General features: G+C 39.2%; 1 protein-coding gene across 1 annotated transcript; it reads left to right on the plus strand.

Moving 5' to 3' along the window:
• Window positions 1-71: 71 nt before the first annotated feature.
• Window positions 72-20,943, plus strand: INTS7 (integrator complex subunit 7). The gene is made up of 20 exons (XM_068676120.1): window positions 72-232; window positions 310-439; window positions 844-990; window positions 1,554-1,691; window positions 2,186-2,232; window positions 2,735-2,934; window positions 4,369-4,491; window positions 6,890-7,007; window positions 7,715-7,849; window positions 8,401-8,498; window positions 9,191-9,430; window positions 10,045-10,182; window positions 11,109-11,315; window positions 14,421-14,615; window positions 15,331-15,434; window positions 15,840-15,908; window positions 17,035-17,167; window positions 18,456-18,554; window positions 19,406-19,591; window positions 20,484-20,943. The coding sequence occupies exons 1-20, from the start codon at window positions 136-138 to the stop codon at window positions 20,769-20,771; spliced, it is 2,892 nt and encodes a 963-aa protein (XP_068532221.1). The 5' UTR covers window positions 72-135; the 3' UTR covers window positions 20,772-20,943.
• The last annotated feature ends 5,255 nt before the right edge of the window (window positions 20,944-26,198 follow it).

Here is a 26,198-nt window from a genome sequence, read left to right on the forward strand (position 1 = left end):
CCCCTCCGCGCGCCGATTGGGCGGCGCGGGCTGGGAGGGCGCGCCCCGCGCGGGCCACACCCACCCGGCGCCCATTCACTAGGGGCGAGGTGGCGGGAGAGGGAGGCCGGGCGCGCCTGCGCGGTGCCGGCAGCGATGGCGGGCGGCGGCGGGGGGAAGTCGTTCCTGGCCGAGGCGGGGTACGGCGAGCAGGAGCTGGACGCCAACTCCGCCCTGATGGAGCTCGACAAGGGTGGGTGCGGGGGGCAGGCGCTGCCCGGGGGGGTGGGCGCGGGGCCGCCCGTGCCGTAACCGTGGCTCTCGTGCTAGGCCTGCGCTCCGGGAAGCTGGGCGAGCAGTGCGAGGCCGTGGTGCGCTTCCCGCGGCTGTTCCAGAAGTACCCCTTCCCCATCCTCATCAACTCCGCCTTCCTCAAGCTGGCCGACGTCTTCAGGGTCGGGTAAGCGCCGGCGGTCGGGGCAGGGGGACGCGCGGTGCTGCCCTGGGCTGCGAGCTGCGGGGCCGGGCGCGCCTGGCAGCAGCGGTGCCACCTCCTGGCTTCATCCCTGCCGGGCTGCCCCGGGGAACCCGCTCCCAAAGCCTGCAGGGCACCGGCATCCCCTTCCTTCCCCTTACCCGGAAGAGAACGGGGCCCAGGTGTAACACCAACAATGCCACGAAACCGTATCCTGTCCGTATGCCATGCCCTAAATGTGCCCGCTTCAATGTGCCATTTCTAAAGCATGCCCTTTACCTTTCTTTATTAACCCCCAGAAGTAATAAATTTGTATCACTTTGTACTTAAAGTCTCTGAATTTGCCCTATAAAGCAGCCCGGTAAAGATAAGCACGTGTCTTCTAATAGAAACAACTTCCTGAGGCTCTGTGTGCTGAAAGTTACCCAGCAGAGTGAGAAGCACCTGGAGAAGATCCTCAACGTGGATGAGTTTGTGAAGAGGGTTTTTTCAGTAATTCACAGCAATGATCCGGTGGCTCGGGCTATTACGCTTCGGTACGTATGTGTAAATGATCGTAATGCACTTCAGCACTAGCTCATTATTAGCTTACTGATCTTCAATAATAAAATCTGCAGCTACCATGAATGGACTGTAGGAGTTGTCTTCTACATTTATCATACAGGTGAAAGCAGAGCTGATGCACTTCAGGACGCAGTTGGCCCTCTTGGCTGCCAAAGCACACTGTCGGCTCATGTTCAGCTTGCTGTCAGTCGGAACCCCCAGATCCTTTTCATAAAAGCATCTTAAAAATGCTTGGTGTTTCTAGTGCCAAAGTGTGCTCTTAGTTTTGTAAGAATTTTTGAAGCTTATCGCTTTTTCCTTCCAAGCTAAAGGTACCAAAATATAATTGATGTCTTTATTGAATGACAAACATGAGACAGGCCAACATTTTTACATTGCCTACCGTTAGTGTTTGTTTGGTTTTGTAATCAACATGAAAGGAACACATATGAAAACTGAAACTTTTGAGCAGTCCTTTCATGTTTCTGTTCAGTTTCATCTTGTGTTTCTTGACAATCATTGTGCTTCCTGATCCCACTGTGATCTGTTTGTGTAGGATGTTGGGCAGTATGGCATCAATTATTCCCGAAAGGAAGAATGCACATCACAGTATTCGTCAGAGTTTGGATTCCCATGATAATGTGGAAGTTGAAGCTGCTATATTTGCTGCTGCCAACTTTTCTGCACAATCAAAGTAAGATGTAGTTTCTTCTCCATTTTTCATATTACAAAGAATGGAAACTCCATTGACACTGTCGCTCACAAAATTTAGTATTTTCTCCTCTGGTGCCAGCCAAGTCATTTATAATAATTATGTGTAATAACAGTGTCATAGGGAAATCTGACTCAAGTTTAATAGGAAGCCTTTTTTCTAAAATACTAATGAAAAGCTCATAAATACGGGAATGCAAAGCAATAGAGCAACTTTAATCAAGGATTATTTTACAGAAATTATAGTTGGCAACTATGTATAATGCTGCTTGTCACTTTGATACATATTTGAAAGCTTTCATTTTATCATTTGATCATTCCCATGTGTAGGAGTTCCAAAACCCCTTAAGACTGGGCAGGCACTCTTGTAAAAGGTTTTGTTATTAAAATGCAAGGTTCGGTACTTCTGTTGATTTTTATTATTAATAACAATAATAATAAATTTGTTTCACCCTTACTTTGTCATTTTCTCTACAGGGATTTTGCTGCAGGAATATGTAACAAAATCAGTGAGATGATTCAAGGTACATACAAATATTGAAAGATAAAAAGAAAAGCTCTATTTACTCTGAGAATTCTTTATCATTCATACATAAATATCAGATATCAGAACGCTGTTGTCCTTATCCTCAAATAATTCCAGTTTTGGAATTAAAATAGCTGAGAAATCTATTATCTGGTTCTTAAAATCCAAGTGATCATAATGCCCATTTGGTAAAAAACAAAAGCTCATCTGTAGTCCGGTGAATGAGATTCTATAACACTATTGCAGTTTGCTTCAGATAAGTTAATCTGTGTATTACCTGCAATGAGGCAAGGAGCCACCTTTCCAAAGCACTCTTAAAGTGTGTGGTACTGTTATGGTTATGCAGGTAGCCAGTGGACGAGTTATTTGAAACTAATGCAGGTGTCTGCACAATCCACATCAAGTGGTGATAGTAATGCAAGGGTGTTGTGTGTCTTAGTACTGCCAAAAGACAGCACAACGGACTAACAGCCTGGCAATGTCTCTGTTCCCTGTTACAGGTTTAGCCACACCTGTGGACTTGAAATTGAAGCTGATCCCTATTCTACAGCACATGCATCATGATGCTAGCCTGGCCTCCAGCTCCAGGCAGCTGCTTCAGCAGCTGGTAACATCATATCCTTCTACCAAGATGGTCATCGTTACTCTTCACACGTTTACTCTACTTGCTGCTTCTTCTTTGGTTGACATTCCCAAGCAGGTAATTCTTCCTGAATTCATTCCTTCAAATTAGAGTACAAAGCACATTTAAAACCAAACCAAAAAAATTCAGGTGCTAGATGATGCTGAAAATGTATTAAAGGATATGCTGATTGCCACTACATACTGTAGAGAATCTTCCTTGGAAATCAAGTGAATTAAGAAACCAAACAGGTCATTTTTGGGGTTTGTTTGTTTTGTTTTGTTTTAATCAGAAAATGTCCATCTTTCGTGTAGAACCCATGCTTCACTTCTTACTGCTGTATGTTCTCTTGAGTAGTGGGTGTGCCTTTCACCTTCCCTGCATGCAAGGAAATGAATAATTCAACTGCATAGAGTGCATTCAAAAATGAGTTTATTGAAGGACTCTGAGGAATTTGAGTCTGTTGCTATAATTTAGGTCTATAAACCAAGTTGTGGGAAAGCAGTGATGGAAAAATACGATGCTTCTATGTTCTGTTAATGTGCTTTGTGGATGTGATTTATATAGCAAGTCTGAACACAGCGACATTTGAGATTCATCTAACTAATCCTTGTAAAGTGGTCATAAAAAAATTATTGGCCTTCTTTTAATGCCATACATCTATGGAATGCTGGTGTCTGTTACTGTTAGACTAATAGCATTGATCTGTCTGAAACTGCTTCGAATTGCTGATGTCTGTATTTCAGAGATAGTACTGAATCTAAGCCAACTAAAACAACACTAGAATACTTGATGTGCTTTTCTATGGCAGTAAGATGGTGTTTTAGGCTGTGTTTCCACAACACAGCAGACTATGCTGCTTATGTAAGTCGAGTAGACAGAATGGAGTTGGAGAGCAAAACCATGGTTGACATGTTCATGCAGTCTCCCATTTGCTGGTTGTTCCATCTCCAAATCTCCAAAAAATTAATGCAACAAAGGACACTTAGTTAAGTGTCATTTCAATTAATTTGAAATAAATGCTTCATGTGCTGGTGGGTGATTGTTTTTTTTTCTTTATTTTTTAATCTGTTTGTATGTATTAGCAGCTACCAAAAACCCCATAGTCCATCTGCTGGTCTCTGTTGACTGCAGATTATGTAGGCACCTGAATTAGTGTCACATTCCTGGAATACTTGCTCTTAGCATAATCATCACAATGTAAAGCATTTACTGAGGGTTTTGGAAATGTTTTATCAGTATTTCTCTAAGAGCTAAAATAGCTCTCAGGGCTTCTTGGGTATGCAGGGCAGTGAAAAACAGCGTACATGAGCAGAGAGGGAGAGGAGAATAGCAGGAATTGGCTGGAATCTTGCCATGGAATCACAGACTAAGTAGAGGCTTTGCCATGTAGCAAGACATGTAGGGCATAGTAGTATTAGATGAATATTCCCAAAGTTCCTTCTTGAGTCCTTTTGAAAAGGCTTCCTTCCAGCAGCATCTCTTTCTCTTAATTAATGTGCTTTGTTATAGGTCCAGCTTCTGTTGCAGTACTTGAAGAATGACCCCAGGAAGGCTGTGAAGAGGCTTGCAATCCAAGATTTAAAGTTGTTGGCCAATAAGACACCGCATACATGGACGAGAGAAAATATTCAGGTTTATGCATTTTTTAGCTAAAGTTTATTACAAAACTTTGCAATAAGTTATAGAACTCTTTCCAAAAGAATAATTTTGGAGAGGCACGTTCTTCCTTCACTTCCATATCCTTAATATAGACAAAATCTGCCAGAGTAGCCAAATATTAATGAATAACTGAAGTATTATAACTGAGGAAAGGCACTTATGTGTAGTAGGCCTTTTTGCAGTAAAGAAAAAAATTTTGCACCTGACAAACTCATTTAAGATAGTAGACATAGAAGGTGAATGTTTTTGTTAATGCTGTGATACTGAACATGTACTAATGACCTCATGTCACAACGTCTTGTAGCTGTGGGATGTGTCAAAGCGTGTCATCCAGCAAGGTATATTTGAACAGATGAAAGTAACTTCAATTTTATCACTAAGAATCAATGGGTCATTTTCAGTAATGTCTTTGTGACTCTTCGTGTATGAATGAGTTCCTAAAAGGTGTTTATAGCATATCTGCGTTATCTGGGGAAACCATTGTTACATTGGAAATAGGATTGCATCTGTCTTTCAATTGCAGTTGTACATTTACATTTCTTTCCCCCTCTTGCCTTTCCCTTTTTCTGGTAGAAATGACTATAGAAAATAACTTCAGGTTAGACTAGATTCTAATTGGAAAAATGAATATTTCAAAAGCTTAATGGCAGAGGTTTATAGCTCTGCTTATCTGATTTTAGTACTCTTGGAAAGCTGCTTTTGCTATATGTTGTTGGAGTATAAGGCAGAACTGGGCAGAAAAAATACGTAGTTCTTCTTTTGTAAATAGTCACATGAGAAATAACACATGCTTTTCTTTGTCTCCAGTACAATGAGATGATGATTTAGTGTGTAGAGGCTTTTGTTTTAGTGAAATGGTTCATTTTCATAATGTTTTAATCTCAGAAATTTATTTCTCTTAGGAATTTTAAGGAACTGCTTAATGGTTTATGAATTCTTTGTGGTCAAAATGTTACTCTATACCATTGCATCTGGTTGGTAGTTGTCTTAGTACAAGTGAGAGACATGGTAACATGGCTTTCATCATTATACGATGTCTTAAAATAAGTATTTTTGCTGGTTGAAATGCACAGGAGACAGTTCTGCTGTTGTGGGAAGTAGACCAGTGACTGGGTTAGTGTCTACAGCACATTACTGCTTGCTGGGCCACATATAGTGGTCATGAGAGATCTTCCTGAGTTCTGAAGCTTAACGTTTTGAGTTGGGCAACTCTTTCCCATACATTTAAACAACTTGATAAATGTTTATACAGCAGGGACTGGGACAGGCCCTCTTTTTCTCATGGCAAAACCTCTTTCTGGTACCGTTTCAGCAGTGTTAACTTTTTAGCATTTTGGGTCTGGATAGGTCAGAGAGGAGGCTTTGTCTTCAGATCGTGGAGGCTTTACTGAATTTCAAACTTCAGTTTTAGATGCTGATGCCTTTGATGCCTAAACCAGTTCATTAGGATATATATGTCAAGATATTTTCCAGATGTGTCTGTCCTTTAATGCTTATCAGGTGGGCTATGGGAAATCCTGCTTTGATTCTTTGGCATTTTTTCCATCAATTTTGCCTGTTTTGGTTGTATGCCCTTCTCATGGTGTTTTTCAAGATGTTGGCTTCAGACCATAATGTATTTTTGTTTATCTATAAGCATATATCTGTCTAATAATGCTACCGTGTAAGAGCAGCATTTGGTCCAAGGGTGCTGTTGCTGAGCACTTCAGATGCCTTAACTAAGGAGAACTTACCAATGAAGACACAAGTTCTTGTGTTTAGTGAGATAGAAATGAAAAAGGGGAGTTCTTACAGTGCTGCATGTCCGTGTATCCTGGCTGTTTACACTGTAACTAGATTGGAAAGGGACAAGTCCTAAACCCTGATTTTCTGAAAGTTACCAAAGGTGCATTTCTTCCTACGGACTGCAAAGGTAACTGACTACAGCCTGCAGTCTGTCCTGCCAAGTCTTCTAGGTTTCCTCATAGGTACTATTTCAAGCATCCTCTGTCCCTCAGTCCTGCAGATTGTTTTAAGGCAAAATGCTCAATATAGCTCTAATAGACTGGAGAATTGTCCTAAAAGCTTTTGCAACGTTTGGTCTATGAGACGTGATATTTTTGTCACTGCTTTTTAATCAATAAAGTGGTTTGTAAGTGGTGTTTCCTAGCATACGAGATCCACTGTCAATTTTTAGCAAGCCATATCCTCAATCTACTAAAACCAGTGCTTCAGGACATGAGTTCTAACTTCTGAATTCAGTATAAGTATTTTCAATGGGAAAAATTCTGATTCACAGAACTTCTCGCAGACAAGTACAATTAAATATTTAATACAGATAGCTCATGGGATTTCCTTCCCTTTGTATCTTCTCCCTTCTCTTAATCTGTAGGCGCTGTGTGAATCTGCTCTTCACACCCCTTATGATAGTTTGAAACTGGGCATGCTATCTGTTCTCTCCACGTTATCAGGGACCATTGCCATTAAACAGTACTTCAGCAGTGCTCCAGGTAAGAAAGCTAGATCAGATGATTACTTAAGCATTTTTGGTGGATTGGCTACCTACCAGTAAACAGGTCAATCACTAAACACTTTGTGGCATATTCTTAAAGTATATTTTTCCTCCAGAACACTGATGGTCAGTTAGGCTGTTTTCACTGTATGTACTCTTATATGGGATAGTAATATATCGATAGACCCAGTCATGGTCTGTTCTGGATTTTGTGGCTAATAAACTTTGTTTACCTTTGGGTTTTAAAATTCTATTTATACACTAAGGAAACAGCGTGCTTCTTAATTGATCAACCTGTATTCTGCTTAAGGTGCTTTGAAATCATGGATTTGCATGGTTTATTAGAATGAATAAACTGAGCAATGAAGCATGGAGGCTTTATGGTGTGAGAAAGAATAGACATTTCAAAATGGTTCAGGATGTTTCATTCTTAAAACGGTGATAGTTCCTGAAACATCAACCTTTAGACCTGGATACTCTCTTGTGTATATCTAACTTGCATTCAAGAAAGGCTTTTGTGTTTGTATATATTGGAATACATGTTAAAATGATAGGATGAAAACAAATGAATTAAAATAAATGATTTAACAAGCAACAAAAGCACCCTAAGTCAATGCAGATTTTGTGCATAAATGTACTTGAAAGATTTGTGGTACAATTAAGAAATGTGCTCTTTTATGTCCTGTCTGTCTTCTCTTTATTTAGGAACAGCAGCTACAACTGCAAGATCATTTGATTTAGTAAAACTAGCACAGGAGTGCTGTTACCATAATAACCGTGGCATTGCAGCTCATGGAGTGAGAATTCTAACTAATATATCAGCCTCTTGTCAGGAAAAAGGTAAATGAAAGCAAGGACGATGAAATGAGTCTATTTACAGTCGGGCTTATGCACTTAGCACATATTAACTGGTCTTGTCTGTAAGGCTGTCTGATCCTTTACCCTGGTCAGGAAGAATGGGGACTGTAACTAGTAGGAAAAGTTTTGTAGGATTTTATGAATGGTTGGTAAGGTTCCATCTTCTGTTAACTTACAGAAGATTACCAAGTGCAGCAGAGCTCCTGTTAAATAAAAGCTTGTCTTACCTATGTTATAAGCTACTGAATTTCTTGTTGGCCTTTGAAAACTCTTAGAACAAAGTCTGTTGCAAAAGAAAAACGTGACATTTAGAAGGCATAGTCTAGAATTGTTATGTTGACCCTACATACGTCACAGTTGATGTGACTGGTGAATAGTTACCAGAGAGATTGAATTGTTTGAAATCAAAATAAAGTAAGGCAGAATTATTAGGAAAATACTCATCTGTCATCACTGCAACACCAGTGCAAGTATTATATTGATTATGATCAGAAACTGTAACAGGGAACTGACTGACTGTTTCATTTTCTTAGATCTTCTGCCTTTGGAGCAAGATGCTGTTTTTGGCTTAGAGTCTCTTCTTGTTCTTTGTAGTCAAGATGGCAGTCCAGGAGCTCAAGCAACCTTAAAGGTGACACTACTGTTGTCTTTTCATTAGCACAGCTGTAAGTTACAATAATGGTTTGTATAGCAGGAGAGCTAATGTGTACTAGATCCTTTTTGGTAGAAGCATAGCATATTGGAAAAAAAATAAATAAAAATCTGTGTTTTGCCAGTAATTGGAGTTCGGAGTGGTAGTACACAACTGTAACATGACCTCTCTCAGCTCTAGAGTAAGCTGATTGTCATAATGGAAAAAAGATGCATCCCTCTGATGAACAGCTGTAAGGAAACATAAACTTCAACATGGGATGGAGGTGTCTGTGGAGGATGGAGAAATTTTTGGAGAGACCCTGATTTTTGGAGAGACCCTGATTTTTGGAGATGGGGATGCAATTTGTGCATGATTACAACATTCCTATGATCTATTATTTTTATTATTTTACTTTATAAGCTGCTACCAGGAATTTAGTCTAGTTATTTACCTGTAAAGGCTGATAAGAGAAAGATTTATCATTTCTTGAATTTGTGGTATGTTTGTGCTGTGAGCTCAGGGATAGAGACTTGGGATCTTAGGATATCTTCTCTGTGTGGTATGTGATTCTGAAAATACTAGCGCTTCTGCATTTCTGTAATCACATTTTCAGTTAAGTATCTGATTTTGTTTTATTTTTTTAAATAGACATTGTATTCAATGTATGTATTGATGCGTGTGAATTGCAGATCACCTTAACTTGCATGGTGAAGTTGGTCAAGAGCCGCCCTCACCTGAGCCAGTCAGTGGTCGAGTCTCTGTTGACCCAGCTGCACAGTGCCCAGGATGCTGCTAGGATCCTCATGTGCCACTGTTTGGCAGCTATTGCCATGCAGCTGCCCATCTTAGCAGATGGGATGCTAGGAGACCTGATGGACCTCTACAAAGTAATCGGACGATCTGCCACAGATAAAAAACAGGAACTCTTGGTAAGACCTCCTTCTGGTGAACAATCCTGGATGGATAAAGCTTATATAAACTACTGTGGGTGGAATTTTATTTTAATTTTATGTTTTTGTTTTAAAGGTGGTCTAAGCCGTTTGGTATGCCCAAGTTGATGTGCCAGCCTATAGCCTTATTTTTGGTTTTCTTTTAAGCTTTGACTGCGTAGTTCAGCTCTATCTATGAGGTGTGATTTCGATGTTGAATGCTGGTGTATGTGTTCCATTAGATTTGCCAGCAGATGGCACTGCTTAGACAAAGCTAGCTAAAAAGGTATTGGGATAGTCTGTCAAATAATGCTTAGAGAAAAAACAAGATGGCAGATCTCAATTTGCATGTGGTAGTCTCTGATACGTGTCATTTGACAACAAATAGTTTAGTTACCCCAAAAGTTAAGATTGACATATGACAGAGAAGAGTTCTTCGGTTAAAATATGTGTTAAGTCTTTGTAGTTTTGAGTCCAAAATCAAGCAGACCATTTCTGGTAGTTTAAGAAATGGGGCTGGGTTGTTTTTGTTCTCTTTGATATTTTTTTCTCCTTGTTTTTTGTTTTGTTCCTGGAATCCACCCTTCTTCCTCCATCCTTCTACTCTTCACTAGGTTTCTCTTGCCACAGTGATATTTGTTTCCAGTCAGAAAGCCTTATCTTCAGAAATCAAAACTGTTATCAAACAGCAGCTTGAGAATGCCTCCAATGGATGGACAGCTTACAGGATAGCCAGGCAGGCTTCCAGAATGGTAAGTGCAAACATCTGGAGAAAAATGTTTTGGTGTGGTTGGAAGGATGCTAATGATTTCTTAGATCTGGAAAAAGAAAATAAAATGATAGGAGTCAGAAGGAAGAAACCAATTTTGGGGGGAAGCATATATAATGTTTTCTCTTAATTCCTTAAAATGCTGATTCAGGTATATACTGTTCAGGGCAGTCATCCGATCAGGATGGTTTTCCTAGCCATTTGTCTTTTTGAAGTATTTGAGAAGGATGAAGGTAACAGCCTCAAAAATGTCCTTTTTTTGGAGCACATGAACTCTGCATTGCATAGCTGCTCTTTAGAAGGTGATACAGGCCATCCTGATGTGTGCTTCTCTTCAGTGTGAAGAAAGGAAGGAAAAGATACTGTTTTTCTGTTCCCTTCCATCAAGTCATAGATGGGGTTAGAATTGCATAGAAACCTTAGTACAAAATGCTGAGGTAATTTTAAGTAGATAAAGTACATAATGCAGAAGAGAGGACAGAGCATAGTGCTGTTTTGGTAAATCAGTCAGGGTTCCTGGTTTTAGCTCTGAGCTGATCTTGATAGCTCCAAACCCAGTGTTACTGTGAGGATGAAAGAGATGTCTTCAGGTTTTTGTTGGTTTGTGTTTTGTTTTGTTTTTGTTTTTGTTTTAAAAAAAAAAGGCTTGACAAGGTAAGAAACAAATCTAGAAATTTACTGTCCTGTATAAATAAGTACTGTAGTTCATACAGGCTGATCTTTCCATAAAACAAGGCTTTGTGGTTTTATTTATTGTTAGCATTGTCATGATCAAACAATTGAAAGAAGTTTCACTATATTTATTTTTGAAGTATGACTAATTCTGGTGATGTTACTCTTCTTATTTGCATTTGTTACTTAGAAACCCATGGCCTTCTTTCTTACCCCTTCTAAACATTGTCATTACAGGGTAACCATGACATGGCCAGAGAGCTCTATCAAAGCCTGCTGACTCAGGTGGCCTCAGAACACTTCTACTTCTGGCTGAACAGTTTGAAGGAGTTTTCCCATGCAGAGCAGTGTCTGACAGGTTTGCAAGAGGACAACTATAGCTCAGCTCTTTCTTGCATTGCTGAAGCTTTAAAGTCATATCACAAAGGAATAGCATCACTGACGGTTAGCACAGAGCTTCTACTTCATTGGTAGTGGTTTTATATATTGTAGGTCTGTTTAGTTCCTGTTCTTAAACCTCTGAAAAGTTTTTGCAGATGTCTGACATCTGCCAGCCTCTTTTTGAGAGGACTGCAAGGAAAAGCCAGTTTTAACCTACTGTATCTTCAGAGACAAGGTTCTGTAGCTAAGCTGACTAGCTAGTATCTCTATTTTCTGCCTTCCCACCCCCTGACTTCCTGTCTTGATCAAATCATGGGATATGACAGAATATTTTTTTTTTCTTGACATTACAGTACTCGAAATTTTTCACTCCTTATATTGGCTGAATAAATGCTGTTGTAATGATTTAGCCTGGGAATTTGTCTGAATTGACTCCTAGCTTGTTGAGATGCAGAGAGGATTGAATTGTCCTCCTTCCTCCTACTGAGTTCACATTACCTTGTATTTAACAATGTGGTCTTATGGAATCCTAACAATAAAGCAACACCAATTCACTAAGAGGAATTCATACTTCAGTATTTCTCTAACATCTAGAAGACATGGGGAGACCCATCTAATTAGATGTTTATATTTAATACAGGCAGGAAAATATTGTTGCTGAAACAGGTCAGTCTGTGGGTCAGTAACTTAATCTCTTTCCCTAGATTTTTTTTTTCTGTTGAAGAATTTCTGTTTTCATCTCATCTCCTCTGCTGACTTCATTTCCTGTGTTGCCATGCATATTGCACCCAGAAAAGCACTTCCTTCTGAACTGTGGTCCACAGGAGTAAGTGCAGATTTCAGAGGGTTAGAGAAGAGGAAGCTGTGCGTCTTCTTTTGTTGTTGTGATTTTTTGTTTGTTTGCTGGTTGGCTGTTGCTGACTCCTTGCACTGCTACAAATTTCTCACCACGCTTGAGTCTCTCAGCTACGAAAGGAGCCACTCACTGCTTGCATCTACGTAACTTGGTGTTTCAAAGGGGAGCAAAGTGTCACAAAGGGCCCATGGTAGTCTAACTGCAGAAGATCTTAGCTGTCTCTCTTTCCTCTGGCTCCGGCTTTACTGTTGCTTCTGTTTCAGTGTAGAGCATCACTCAGCACTGCAGACCATTAGTGCAAGTGATGAAGCCTGTGTAGTTGTCCACCCTGTAGCTGGAAAATGCTGTGTCAGGTAATCTGTTGCAGATATTCAGTCAGCCCAGTTTAGCGATGATGAAATACGCAGACAGTGTCAGATCTCATTGGGAAATTTCTCAATTCCTTCTTGATATACGTGCACCCCTCCTCCTTACATTGCTGTATGCAGAATGTCTTTTCATATGAGTTTCTCCCCTTGAGGGAAAAAGTCTAATTACTTTGTGGATGAGAGGTGTGTGGGGCAGGGAGTTGTCATCAAGTCTGTCAGCCACAGTCCCCTCTGTCTCACAGTGTGCTTCCTTGTGTTGTTAGCAAGGGTTTTGAAGTAAGACTTCATCCTTTTTACACAGAATGCTCATCTCTTTGGAAACTTTGCTTGTTTTTCACTGCTGGTAATCCAGAGAAGATACAGAACTTGAACAAAGCATTTGTATAATTAAGTAGCACTAATTCCAAATATGTTGATAAGTGGCATCATTTGAAGAACTTAACTGAGCCAAAGAACTTTCTCTGTCATTTTCACAAAAAGAACTGTAACTCAATTATTGGCCATGGCTATGTGGGGAGCAGATAATATAAATTGTAGTATTAATGAGACAAGCTTATATTTCCATTTACAAGAATCAAGACTGATTTGTTCTACTAAAAATGTCTTTTTTTTTTTTCTGATCTAAAGTACTGAGACTTCACTCTGTAAAAACATGAACTCTCTGTAGAGTAATTACAGTACAGTGAGGTCTTTTCCTCAGGATTTTCTGAGACTACCCTTGCAGAATAAACTGAGCAACTTCCATTCAAAAGTGGAGGCAGGGGGACGGTTATGCCCTTGGAGAAGGGAAAGTGAAATGCTAAGGGGGGTGGAATAGCTTAAGTGGAGAATAGCTTGAGTCTTGCTTAAGACATTTTCTTTGGTTGAAATCTAACCCAATAGTTTAAGGTGATTGCAGCTGGCTGATGTTTCCTTACTTCAGTCAATCGTAGGCCAGTTCTCAGATGACTTGGGATGTTTGTGAAATACTTGTTTTCCTGTCAGAAAAAAAAAATATATATAGTTCTTGGTAAGGTATTGTAGAAGGGTTGTAACTTCTCACTTCCAGAAGTGGCCTCTGCTGTTGTGAAATGAGAAGCACTGAGTAAGACGTGCAAAAGTTTAGTATTTATCCATTCTCTGTGTAAAAGAATGTCCTGGTGCTTTGTTTTGCAGGCAGGTTTCCTCTCAGCTAGAGAAAAAAGGGTGGTCCTCTCAAATCCATCAGAACAGAAAAAACAGTAATGGATTTTTGGTCTGACTAGTATCAAATCTTTTGAGTGCTGCAATTTGCCCCCTCCTAGCTTTCTTAAGCTGTCATGGATGCTTCTCTGAGATAGATAAGCTCTTAAGGAACAGAATTTGATAGAGACATAATTTCAAAAAAATAGCAGCATCTTTCCTCCTGGGGTTCAGTTGTTTACGCTTCTTGGTTGTCACTGAACTGTCCCTGTCTTCATCAGATGCAAGGTTCAGTGCCTTTGTTCCTGTCCATTTCACAATTCCAAGAAAATCAAAGTTGATTATTCCTTTTTGGTGCAGGTATCTTTAGCCAGTTTTTTATCTTGTGGCTCATGCAGAGAATCACTTTTTCAGTCCTCTGTGAATCAGAAGGCAAACTGTGTCCTCCCTTAGGGCAGGGACTATCTGGACTAGTCATTTGAAGTCTAAAGGCTAGGCCTTTAGGAAATAGGTGCCCTAATAGTACTGTAGCAGCTCAAGTCACACTTGGTACAAGGATGATACACTTGAAGTACAGCTTAGTAATTCTGTAAACTTCCGTGGCCTTCATATTCAGCATGATTTACATCGAGCAAATCCGTTAACTGTGGTTTTGAAAAACAGCTTTTGGTACTGACCTGGAGAGTTCAGTTGTCTGATGAGACAGTTCAGTGACATTGCAAAGTTATTTTACCATGTTTGCTTTTGACCCAGATTGCCAACATTCCTATTACTGTGTTTCAGGCTGCTAGTACACCACTTAATCCTCTGAGCTTTCAGTGTGGATTTGTGAAACTCAGGATTGACCTTCTGCAAGCTTTTTCTCAACTTATTTGTACCTGCAACAGCCTAAAAACAAGTCCACCACCAGCTATTGCCACAACAATTGCTATGACATCAGGAAATGATCTCCAACGGTGCGGACGCATCTCTAACCAGGCATGTATTCTTGTTCCACTCTTCAGTGTAGTTACTTTTATAACTGGTGTGAATTTTGTTTCTCAGCAGAGATACCAGATGAAAGAATTGAAAAACATCTGCGAAAAGCCTGACTGAACAGTGGGCCTTGGTTTTACCCTATAACTGTAGGGAAGCAGAGCATGTTTTTTTCCACATTCGTGCACACAGTTTCCAAGAATATGCAGGCAGTAACCCAGGCAATACACTCAAAATTGCAGCGAGACCTTTCCACCTTGCTTTGAAATACATCGGATACTGTGATTATATTAGTTAAAAGTAAAAATACACATTTAAGGCTCGCACTGTAATTCTTCCTGGTGAGTGTTGGCAAGCAGCTTGGTACCATACAGAATACCAAAGCAGGGGGTTTCTAAATGCACGTAGCCTGCAAGAAGGAATCAGTGGGTAGTCTTTGAAAGACAGAGCAGTTTAGTTTGTCAGTGGGGGAGAGTGGAGGTTGTTCATGGTTTTTGCTTTTAACCCAAAAAAGGATATGTTTGTGTTTTGTTACAGGAAAAATACCTGTATAAAGCATGGATAATACTCTGTCACTCTGGTGATTTTTATCTGTGTGAAGAAGCAAAAACTTTCTAGATCTGCTTGAATGGTGTCTTATTCCTTCAGTTGTGTATGTTAGTATAGTGGTTTTCTGGATGTATGATTTTTTTTTTTGACTGGTAATTTGTCTCCGTAGATGAAACTATCAATGGAAGAGTTCCGAAACCTGGCTGCACGGTATGGGGATCTCTATCAATCATCTTTTGATGCGGACTCAGCAACTCTAAGGAATGTAGAACTGTATCCTTTTAAAAGCTCAGAGTTAGTCCTCTTGTCTTCTCATGCAGACAGCATGAAGGTTAACAGTCCTTTCTTCTATGAAAGCTGGCACAAAGCCATTTTGAAGCAGTTTACCTAAAAATTGGGTACCTTTTTTTTATTAAAAAAAAAAAAATCTATTTGGAAATGGGTACTGCTGTGCTATTGTTTGGAATTAGTTTCTGAAAAAGTTATGACTCAAAACTTGCAACTGCCAAGTATAAAACTTGGAATTTGGTAGTGTTTGCTCTGTTTCCTAAAGGAACGGTGATAGGATTACTTCATGAAAACTAGAGAAGTAAGGAAAAAAGCCAGTAAATAGTACTGCATTTCTTGTTTTAGGAACCCAAGTTTGTAAGTCTCTTAACTCCTTATTGTTAATATCAGACAACAGCAGAGCTGCCTGTTGATTTCACATGCGATTGAAGCTCTGATTTTGGATCCAGAATCTGCAAAGTAGGTTTGATAGTTAACTTCCTACTCTTTCGCTTTTTGTTTCTAAATCCTTGGGTCTTTAAGTCTAGGAATTCAAGGAATGTTCAGAAAGTTTCCCAGTGGACCCTTGTGACTTTACTCAGGGTAGGCTTGAGGATACCTGTTGTTACTGGGCTATAGCTGGCAGTATAGAGACTGTGTTTCAGATTCTGCTTTTTATTATTTATTTTGCTCTTGTGAGCTATATGAGCTATATTGCACTCATCTTAAATATAGACTTCCATTAAAATAAGCAGCTTTTAAGCTCTGGCCATGTATTTTAATATGTGTCATTCTGTGTTAGAATTGTGAGAATTCTCTCAGAATTGTAAGTGCAAAAAGTAGGTATATGTTAGTTTCCTTCAGACATGAAGGGCATGTTAGACATGTTAGATTAGTTTAAGCTTTCTAATGTAAATCCAGTACTCTCAATTTTTTTTTTCTTTTTAAACTGTGGACTCATATGCACCAGCAAAATTATGTTGAAGCAACTATGAATTGAATCACTCTTTTGAACTCTGAGTCAGAGATTGAAAGGAAGATAATGTAGATAAATATCTTTATAAATGCGTGATTCTTCTAAGTTGAAATAAAACTGGACACCCCAAATGACTGTCCTACTTATTATGAACTAAGCGTTGTTCAGAAGATGCATTAATCATACTTCTTACAAGTATGAAGCTGTGGACTTCAAAAAGGTAGGTGTTTAGGAGGCAGAATTCTATTCAGAACATGAGATTAAGAGTTTCCAGATTTATTCTTAACTCTGACTGGCATTCTCCCTTCTCTTTGACTTGTGAGACTTTTTAAAACATTGTAAACACTGCAGGCTTAAATAAAATCTATTGAATCTTTTTAGACCTGTAACTGCTTCATGTGAGAAAGGGGGAAGACACAACATGGTGGATAAGCTATAGTTAAGAAAGGGTTTAAATGTAAAGTGCAAAGTCTTAGAGTAGAAAAATAATAAATCTGTCTGCTGAAGTGTTTACACTGTTTATTTCTTAATGGACTTTAAGTTGTAACAGAAATGGTCTGATTGGGATTGAGCACCCTAGGTTAGGATGAAGAAAATATATTAGGTACAACAAAATGTTTTATTTTCTAGTTTCCAGGAATACACTTCAAATGGAACAGCACATGTTGAGAGTGAATATGAAAGAAGAATGATGTCTGTATTTAATCGTGTACTAGAAGAAGTGGAATCCCTCAACAGGAAGTATGCTCCCGTGTCTTACTTGGCAAGTAATAGTTTAAATGTATTTTCTGTAGATGAAGGTTCCAAAAACCCATCAGCTCCATACACACACACATATATAGTGTATGCATATATCTTCATGGAGGCCAAGAAATTAAAGAGCACACTTTAGTTAGTTAACATAAGCTGTTAGTGGCACACAGAACCTGGTCCCTAAGGATATACTCTAATACTTGAAAAAAAAAATCTGCTAAAATACCTATAACCTTATTGGCCTGATTAAAACAATGCTTTTAAAATTCTGGTGCTAAGAATATGGCAGATGTTGATAAATGTCACAATACCTAAAAGTAACATCAAGTATCTGACAGATCTCTAATGACACCCACATTCAAATAGTGAAGCGTGGTCTGTTTACTCACGATGCTGTCATGAAGGAGTTCTTCTCCCACCACACACAGTGCTGAAGGGTCCAGCACTAGCCCAGCTTCAGTTTCTGAGCTGTTGGTAGTTAATACTACGTTGCTGGAGTATAGGGTTTCTCTTATCAGTGCAGGTCATCAGAGAACACAATGTAAAGCTTGCTGAATGCAAACAGTGAGCTGATAACATACTCCTTTACAGTGCTAATATAGTGTTGTCTCTTACTGTTACTGAACATCATAAAGCTGAAGTGCATGTTGATGGAAACAGGGTAGCTCCTTTGTTATGGCTGGCATCTATTTGCCTTTCTTCTAAATTCAACAGCCCTTACCAATTCCAAATAGCATATAAAAAAAAAAAAGTTGTGTAAAGTGTAGCTAAAGTAAACCCTGTTAACTTAATTGTCATCGTTGTCTCTGTGCCAGCTAAGCTCAGTGGTTTCAGTAGCACTTCACTCTTCTGAACAAGAAGGATGGTACAATGCAGTAAGGGAAGGAAGAGTGGATAAAAGGCTTAAAACTTATATTATTGCACCATATCAAGTTGTGGAAGGTGCCAGTCTTGTTTGCTGTGGGGGGATTACTATTTATTTTAGAGAGTTTGAGTGTCAGAGTTTTGTGCATGAGTGTTTTAAGCTGCTGATTCTAACACTAGGACTGAAATAATTTACATTTTTCTTTTTCTTGGTCTCCTTGCTCTATCGTGAGCAGAAAACCTTCATAAAGGAGAGAACATAAGCAGAGGATGAATGTAGTCACTGTCATTGTGGGGGCTGTAATCATATGATTATGTCAATATATTTCTGACTTTTAGTGGAAGTCACTGCAGTTTCATTACCATGAGTGCGTCTTTTCCATATTCTATGAAACATTTCATCTCATTTGATTTTTTTTTTCTGTTTCTTACAGCATACAGCTTGTCTATGCAGTGCTGTCATTGCCTTGTTGAAGGTACCCCTTTCTTTTCAAAGGTACTTCTTTCAGAAACTACAGTCTACAAGCATTAAGGTAAGTACTGCTCAAATGTGGCCTAAAGTTTCTCTTTATAGTCTTTACTTCATGAGAAAAGCCTTTCTGAAGGCACAAAGCTTCAATATCTTTAGTGAAGGTACTTAACAGTCAAACCCAGGTGTGTACTGTAGTTAGGAATAACTTAATATGCATGTCATAACTTGAATAATAGTATGTAATCGTTAAGAACCACTAGGCTGTGACTTAATCAACCAAATAGGATTGAGTTCTTTAATTGCAGGATCTTAAAATAAAACCTGACTGCAATTTTTCTTGTTTCTGCATCTGCAGAACTAAATATGTTCTATGGAAAGGCAGCCTTTATAAGCCTGTATTGTTTTTCCTTTTCCTTCAAAAAGCAAGATTTATTATCTTGAAATAAAATCGTTATATTTATCGGTTGACTGAATAGGAATGGCTATATGACACCTTCAAGAGTGGGGGGTTGAGTGGATTTTGTATTTTTAACTCAAATGGTCCTTTTTTCTGGGAAAAGTGAAAGCCTTAAGATATATGTATATATTATCTATTCTTACAGCTTTTTACTTCTGTGCTTAGGTTCATATACTTAAGAGCTTACTTCTGGATGTTTTCTAGAAGACTTTTACTCATTTTGAAGGTGTTTAATTAAAGAAAGAGTTACAAAGACCATGCCTGATATTGCTGATGGTGCTTACTAAATTTTTATAGTAATCACTGATACAAATTCTGTGTTTGCATCTGCTGGTTTCTCTACCAAATCCCTCTTTGAAATTTTACTATAAGATGATGTTCCATTTCATCCTGAAATTGTTTTTGTTTTCCAAGAGGCATAGGATTACATATTTGTCTGTCATCTTGTGTTTCAGCTTGCTCTATCCCCATCTCCAAGGAACCCAGCAGAACCTATTGCAGTACAGAACAATCAGCAATTGGCCTTAAAGGTGGAAGGAGTGGTTCAGCATGGGTCTAAACCAGGCCTTTTCCGTAAAATCCAGTCAGTCTGTCTAAATGTATCTTCAGTGCTGCAAAGCAAATCTGGACAAGACTATAAGGTATGGGTAGAATATGTCCAGGAGGAATCTTAAGCTTTCTTGCTCTATTTCCCTGCTCTTTGTTTGCCTCTGGTTGAAATTAACGGGTTCTTCTCTAATCCTCTCACTGGTGACACTCAAGTACCAGTGGGATCTGATCATAGTGCTTGGAAGGGATTTGGGATTTCTATGCTTGCTGCAGCTTTTTAGTAACAACTTTTCTTCCATGCTGAAGAGACTTTGTTTGGACCCAGTCATTAGAAATTTGCTTCAGATGAGGGAAATTCAGTCTACCTATATATCAAGGGAAACTCTGGAGGAAAGAAAGTCAGGAACAAATTGTTCTCTGCTGTTTAGTCTCTAGAACTTTTGTCCTCATATTAAGGATTTTTTTGAGTATGGAAATCAGAAAGACAGGCTGTCCAAATAAAATAGCACCTGAGAAGATGCCTGTTAAATTCAAGTGAACAGTTTTATCAAAGATTGCATGCCTGAAGTTCAGGTTCTGCTAACAGTGTTTAGTGAAATGTCTGTTTTGGTTGGTTTGGGGATTTTGGGGGTTAAGGGAGGTAGTTGCTTCTAAAATAGGACCAGGAAGTGTGTAGTGTTTGTCTGATGTGCATTACTCTGTGAAAACCAGAACCCTGGGGAGGTAGGGGAGACTTGATGTTAGCTGCATTGTTGCTGATAGATGTTTAAAAAAAAAAACGTTGATAGATATTAGAAAAAAGAAAATAACATTTGTCAATGAAAACTCTGTCAAAACTGACTCAAGCACACATGTGCATTGGTCTTGGAAAACTGAGGACAAAGGTTTTTTTTTTTTTCCCCCTCCTGTCTTTCAAACAGAGAACAAAAAACATATTTTAAGAGGTTATATAAAATGACGTTTAAACCTTTTGTGTGTTCTCAGATTCCTATTGACAATATGAGCAATGAAATGGAGCAGAGGGTGGAACCACACAACGACTACTTCAGCACTCAGTTTCTGTTAAACTTCGTGATACTTGGCACCCATAACATCACAGTAGAGTCCTCTGTAATAGATTCAAATGGTATTGTTTGGAAAACGGGGCCTAAAACAACTATTTTTGTTAAGTCTCTTGAGGATCCATATTCACAGCAAGTTCGTCTTCAGCAACAGCAAGGACAATCATCATCACAGCAGCAACAACAAAGAACAGCATACTCACGGTTTTAATTCCTAGAAGTGACTCTTTTGTGGTCAGTGGTATGACAGTTTTTCTTCTATGGTTTTTTTGAAAGGTGTATACTTTTTCTAGAAGGTTAAATCTCAGATGCCAATTTGTTGCTTTTTAGGTTGATTATCTACAATAAATTTGAACTTGATTCAGCAGAGGGATCAATTCAAACTTGGAGTTGTGCTTAATATTAGACCTTCTCTGTGATCTCTTCACTCCTGTTTATAAACCTGCTGCAGCAGGCTCCATGAACTTTGATAGCAGGGGACACCATAAGAGCTGTTTCACTAGTACTTTCCATACTTAATGGTTTCCTTTTTTTTAAGCACATGATTTCTAATGTTAGGACATCAGCAAAAACTTCAGCTAGTTAATACAGAGTTGAGTGTCATCCCAAGGTGTTTTTTTTTGTTTATGTGAAAGAATTGGCAGGAATATCCAGAGGTCTTTCTTTTGATGCTTTAATAGCAACTCTCAGTATTCAGCTGGTGTATTTGTATTACCACAATTCATCAGCACTATTTGATGCATGCGTATGAAAGAAAGTTGCAGCGTACTCCTCATACCTGGTTGTTACAAAGGAAGAAGACTGCTGTCAGGGGAGTCTTACAAGAAGCAGGATTTTACAGGTGGGAGCAATAACTGTTTCTCAGATGACATAGCAAAGATTACTGTGATGTTTTTACCTTCATGTATATGAATTTCATGAGGCTTTAGTTCTGAGGTGTTTTGGTTTTTTTGTTTGTTTGTTCTTTAAGAGGAAATTAACTTGCAAGTCATTCTTTCTTTTAACTGCTTTGTTTTTAAAAAAAGGAAATTTATTATATGTCTAAGCTTTGTAGTCTTGTGTACTCTTTGAGTGATTTAATAATCCTAATTGTTAGTTTAACAGGATAACATGGGGGAAAGAAAAAGGAGGCCAATACTAGAAATTGATTCAGAATCATTTTGGAAATATGTTGACTCATACATAGTTTTCATGCTTCCTTTGAAACATTAAAGGGTTGAACTCAGCCTGTGTCTGGACTCCCAGACCACGTAACAAGGATCACATAACAAGTTGCTCACCTGGTCCTAATAAATTAGCTTTGCTTATCGGGGAGGAGGAAAGATGGCACTTCTTAAGAGACATCACAACTTACAAATGGTGTAATCCTTGTCATTGCAGTAGAAATTTCCATTGTTTTGTAAGTGAATTCCTGTTATTTCTTCAAGTTAATTTCACTGTAAAAGCTGACTAGAGCTTGCAGATTCTTCTTGCTTTATATGCAGAGAGTGCAGTTATTAATTATTACAAACCTAGGTTTCTTTAGCTTCACTGGATGAAGAATCATTTTCACTGTGGCTTCCCTTAACAGTTGCTTAAGAAGTCAACTTTCTTCCTCTTGGCTTGAGACTAACAGGGAAAAAAAAGTTGGAAGTGATCATGGAAGATTTCATAATACCTTAGTCAGATCCTAAACAGAAAAGACGATGCAAGAATAGAATAGGAAGATTACAGAATTGTTGAAAAAAATCAAGTGTCTTTCTTAAATTTGATTTTCATTTTGTGCAGGAGGCAAGCTACCATAGCCCTTCAAGATGTCTAAAGAAAGTGGTGTTTTCTGTCCCCACGTCAATGGTTATGTAGTTAATTTTGTGTGTGTGCATACATATATAATACATGCGTGCATGCATACACATGCCTATAACTACAAATAGCTTATAAGGTCCAGAAAGAGATGATTCACCCATTGCACGTGCAGCCTGTCATATTGGAGACCTGAACTATTTGTAGCTGGTTGTTTTTTTCATTAAAGTCCCAGGTCATTTTCTTAGGCACAAAACCCTTTATATAGTAACAGAAGAGAGGAGAAAAAAAAAAAGCAAAAAGCTCCAGCCTAAAAAGTTAAGTAATTTTTCATACTGCATAGAGAATGTTTCTTGCTCTGTTATTGACTGATATGTTGCTAGAAACCTGTGATGGCTGCATTCTAAACCAGCTTAGAAACAAAACGAAATTCCCACATTTGGAAGCAGACTTTTCTCATAAGTCATACGCTATTCACGGTGCATAGCTGAGCTTATGAGAAGGTTAGCAGAATAAACTTGGGCCAGGTCAAGGCTTTCCCTGGTTGAGCCTTAATTGTCTGCAAGCCAGTAAGATTAACCTTGCTACAATTTAAAAAAAAAAAAAAAAAAAAAAAAAAAAATCCTTCTCCAAAGGAATTTGTTTGCCTGATCTGAGAGGCATTCAGAACTCCAGGGACTCGTGTCAACTCTGGAGCCAATAAATAATACCTGAAATCTGAACGCTAGGTATGGGAGCTTGGGAATAGGGGGGTAATGTCTTCTGGAAAGTGCCAAGTACTATTTATTAGAAATTAACTTCTATAAGGTAGCTTTCTGGACAAGTATGTGAATTTCTGACAAATGACTGCTGTTGGCTCCTTTGCAGGTTAGATGTGCGTGCTGATCAAGCAGGACCCTGAACCTGTTACTAAACCGCCATTTAAGCAAATACAGTGTTTTAGGTTATGTCAGTTTTATACTGACGTTGATTTTGGCTGTGTTTTTGTTTTTATATGTATTTTTATTCCTAACACAGGGTGTAATACACTTGGCAAACAGCAACCAAATTTTCTCATAGAAATTCGTGACTCAAAATACCCGACAAGAAGTGAAGAAGGTTGTTAGAGCTGCAGCAATGTACAGAAAGCTGTTGAAACTATCAAGGGTAAATGTGATCCTTTACTATTAATAGAAATAGAGAGGTTATCTTGCTTGACTCCTGTTTCTGGTGCCCATACTTGATCCTTTGTCGCATTATCTTCTATAAAGTACTTCTGTGATATGGGCCCAAGTTAAATCTCCGTAACATTTCTCAATAAACAAAGCAGTAACTTGATCACTATGGCTACTGCAAGCTCATAATGGCAGATGGTTCAGGTCTCTCACTCACTGGCAAAAGTAGGAAATTCAGTGGCTAGTCGTTGGTCCTGAGCCTGCTGCTAAGAGTTCAAACTAAAGAGTTTATGCAGGCAAATGCTAGCTATGTCATTATTTAGTCTTTATAATTACGATACATTTTCATCTAGCTTTGATAAATTGTTGGTCTGGGGAGGGGTGAAGCTGGTTATCAAACTCAGATGAGTTTGGAAACATTCATAATCCAGGGATTCAAGTGAATCCATGCAGTCCTGCATTAAGCCAATAGTAATCAGGGGCTAGAATTTAAGCTGACTTCCCCAGGGATGATGTAACCAGACTTTCTCAGACATGGAGAAAATCTTTAAAGCTGGAGAAAACACATTCTTGCGAACCTGTGCTCAGGCATATCAGAAAGTGTTAGATGCTCAGCCGATCTCTTGCTCAAGCCAATGCAGATCCTTACAAGAGGTAGGAAAGGAGTTTTTCCCATTTAGAATTATAACTTTCTCCAGGGTTTAGAGTATAATCTTTCAAGATCACTTGAGTGTTCTTCATAAATGTTTCCCTGAAATTCGCATCTTGGACTTCCCTTTCCTTTCTCCTTGAATATGCACTCATTTGACCTGAGGATTGAAATGCTTTAATTTAGCTAAGGTGTTTTTTTGTTTGTTTGTTTTAATTTTATAATAAGTGTATGTATATCTTGAATTTAAATCCTCTGAAACTCTACGGGAGTTAAGTCTAGAAGCAAGTTTAATGGTCCTTTAAATATAGGCATCAATTTTAAAGTGAATTTCTTTACTGATATCACAAATTCCACAAATTACTGATTATCACAATAAATTATCACAAATTTCACAAATTACTGATAACATAAAGTCCAGAGGTAGACCACAAAGGTGCTCAGAGGACTGGAGCACCTCTCCTCTGAGGACAGGCTGAGGGAGTTGGGGTTGTTCAGCCTGGAGAAGAGAAGGCTCTGGGGAGACCTTACAGTGGCCTTCCTGTGCCTAAAGGGGGGCTGCTTCTTCTAGAAGGACAGGGAGAGACCTCTTACAAGGGCATGTAGTGATAGGACAAGGGGTAACAGCTTTAAACTAAAAAAGGGTAGGTTTAGATTAGCTATTAGGAAGAAATTCTTCCCTCAGAGGGTGGTAAGGCCCTGGCAAGGCTGCCCAGAGAAGCTGTGGATGCCCCATCCCTGGAGGTGCTCAAGGCCAGGCTGGATGGGGCTTTGGGCAGCCTGGGCTGGTGGGAGGTGTCCCTGCACATGGACCCAGATGTATTAATACACCTGGCTACCGTGACTATTAATTGTCGCCTAAGGTTTTCAGACAAGGTCTGTTCTTGCTAAATAAACTAGAACTATGTGTAGATTTAAATAGTAAATCTGTAATCAGTGGTTTGGGGGGTGGGTTGTGGAATAGGTATATATGAAACGCAAGAGGATGTAGTAGTAATCTTTAGGCTGGTGAAATTCCTGTTGTCTATCAAGCTGGGTTGGGCCAGGAGGATTAGTATAACACCTGGGATGACTAAAGGGGGAAAAAAAAGTTTTTGGTTTTGTCCTCCGAAGGTACTTTCAGCTGGAAAAATTTTCAAGAATAACTTGAAGTCTGTTTTTTTTTTTTTTTTTAACTCTGCCTACTAAGCACATTTCTCTCCTAGTTGACAACTTGTTTCAGCAGTAGTCTTGAAGTTTAGCGGCTTCTTAAAGGCATGTGATGCTGCCTTGTACACCCTGAAAAGAAAACATGCACAGGTGTGTGTATGTGTAAGTGGGTATATGTATGTGCGCATGGAGGGAATGATACTTTGGTATGGAAGCATTTTGCCTTTGGAATAGCTATTTTTTTTTTTTCTGACTGTCTTCTTTCTGCTGGCTTATGGTGCTTTGTTGTCTCCTTGGTCACCATGTTTATACATGTGCCCTTTTGGTTCTGAGCAGCATCTTCTTATGACACTGTTCCTTTTGTGGCAGCACAGGTGTAGTCGGGTGTCTGCATTGTCCAAGCCCTGCAGAGGGGTAGGAGAAGTAAGGGAGAGAGGAAGGAGTGGATTTAGGAGCCCTGCCAGCTCACAAAGCGGTTCTGGGTTGAGAACTGGTGGTTCCCTGTGCTTGACTGCTGTAACCCAGCATCCAGCACTATTAGAGTTGCTTGTGCTTCACCCACATCGATGCCTCCAAGGACACAAGCTTGGATGCTAAGCCAGAGGAGACTTATCCAAATCCTTGTCCTATTAATCTCCAAGGCATAGAGAGTGATAGAGACCAAAGCACTTCTTGAAAGCAAGTGGAAAACAAGTGTTACATTGCTTTTCTTACCAGATACGTTATGCAGTGTTGCAGTTACCTTCTATCTATGTGACTATGAAAGCCAGGTGCAGTTTTCTGTTGCAGGGAAGTTATCTGTCTTAGCAGCGACCCTGGATAGCTTATGTTTTTTTGTGCTCCCAGGGACTTCTCACAGACAAACAAACAGCAGCTGCTCAAACTCACTGTTGAAGTCACAGAC

Source organism: Anas acuta, chromosome 3, assembly GCF_963932015.1.
Source record: "Anas acuta chromosome 3, bAnaAcu1.1, whole genome shotgun sequence".
In the NCBI taxonomy this organism is placed as follows: Eukaryota; Metazoa; Chordata; class Aves; order Anseriformes; family Anatidae; genus Anas; species Anas acuta.

Coding starts and splice junctions, on each gene's coding strand:
- INTS7 (XM_068676120.1), top strand. CDS start 136: ATGGCGGGCGGCGGCGGGGGGAAGTCGTTCCTGGCCGAGGCGGGGTAC. Junction 2,233..2,734: donor AATCAGTGAGATGATTCAAG/GTACATACAAAT, acceptor TCCCTGTTACAG/GTTTAGCCACACCTGTGGAC. Junction 10,183..11,108: donor CCAGGCAGGCTTCCAGAATG/GTAAGTGCAAAC, acceptor TTGTCATTACAG/GGTAACCATGACATGGCCAG.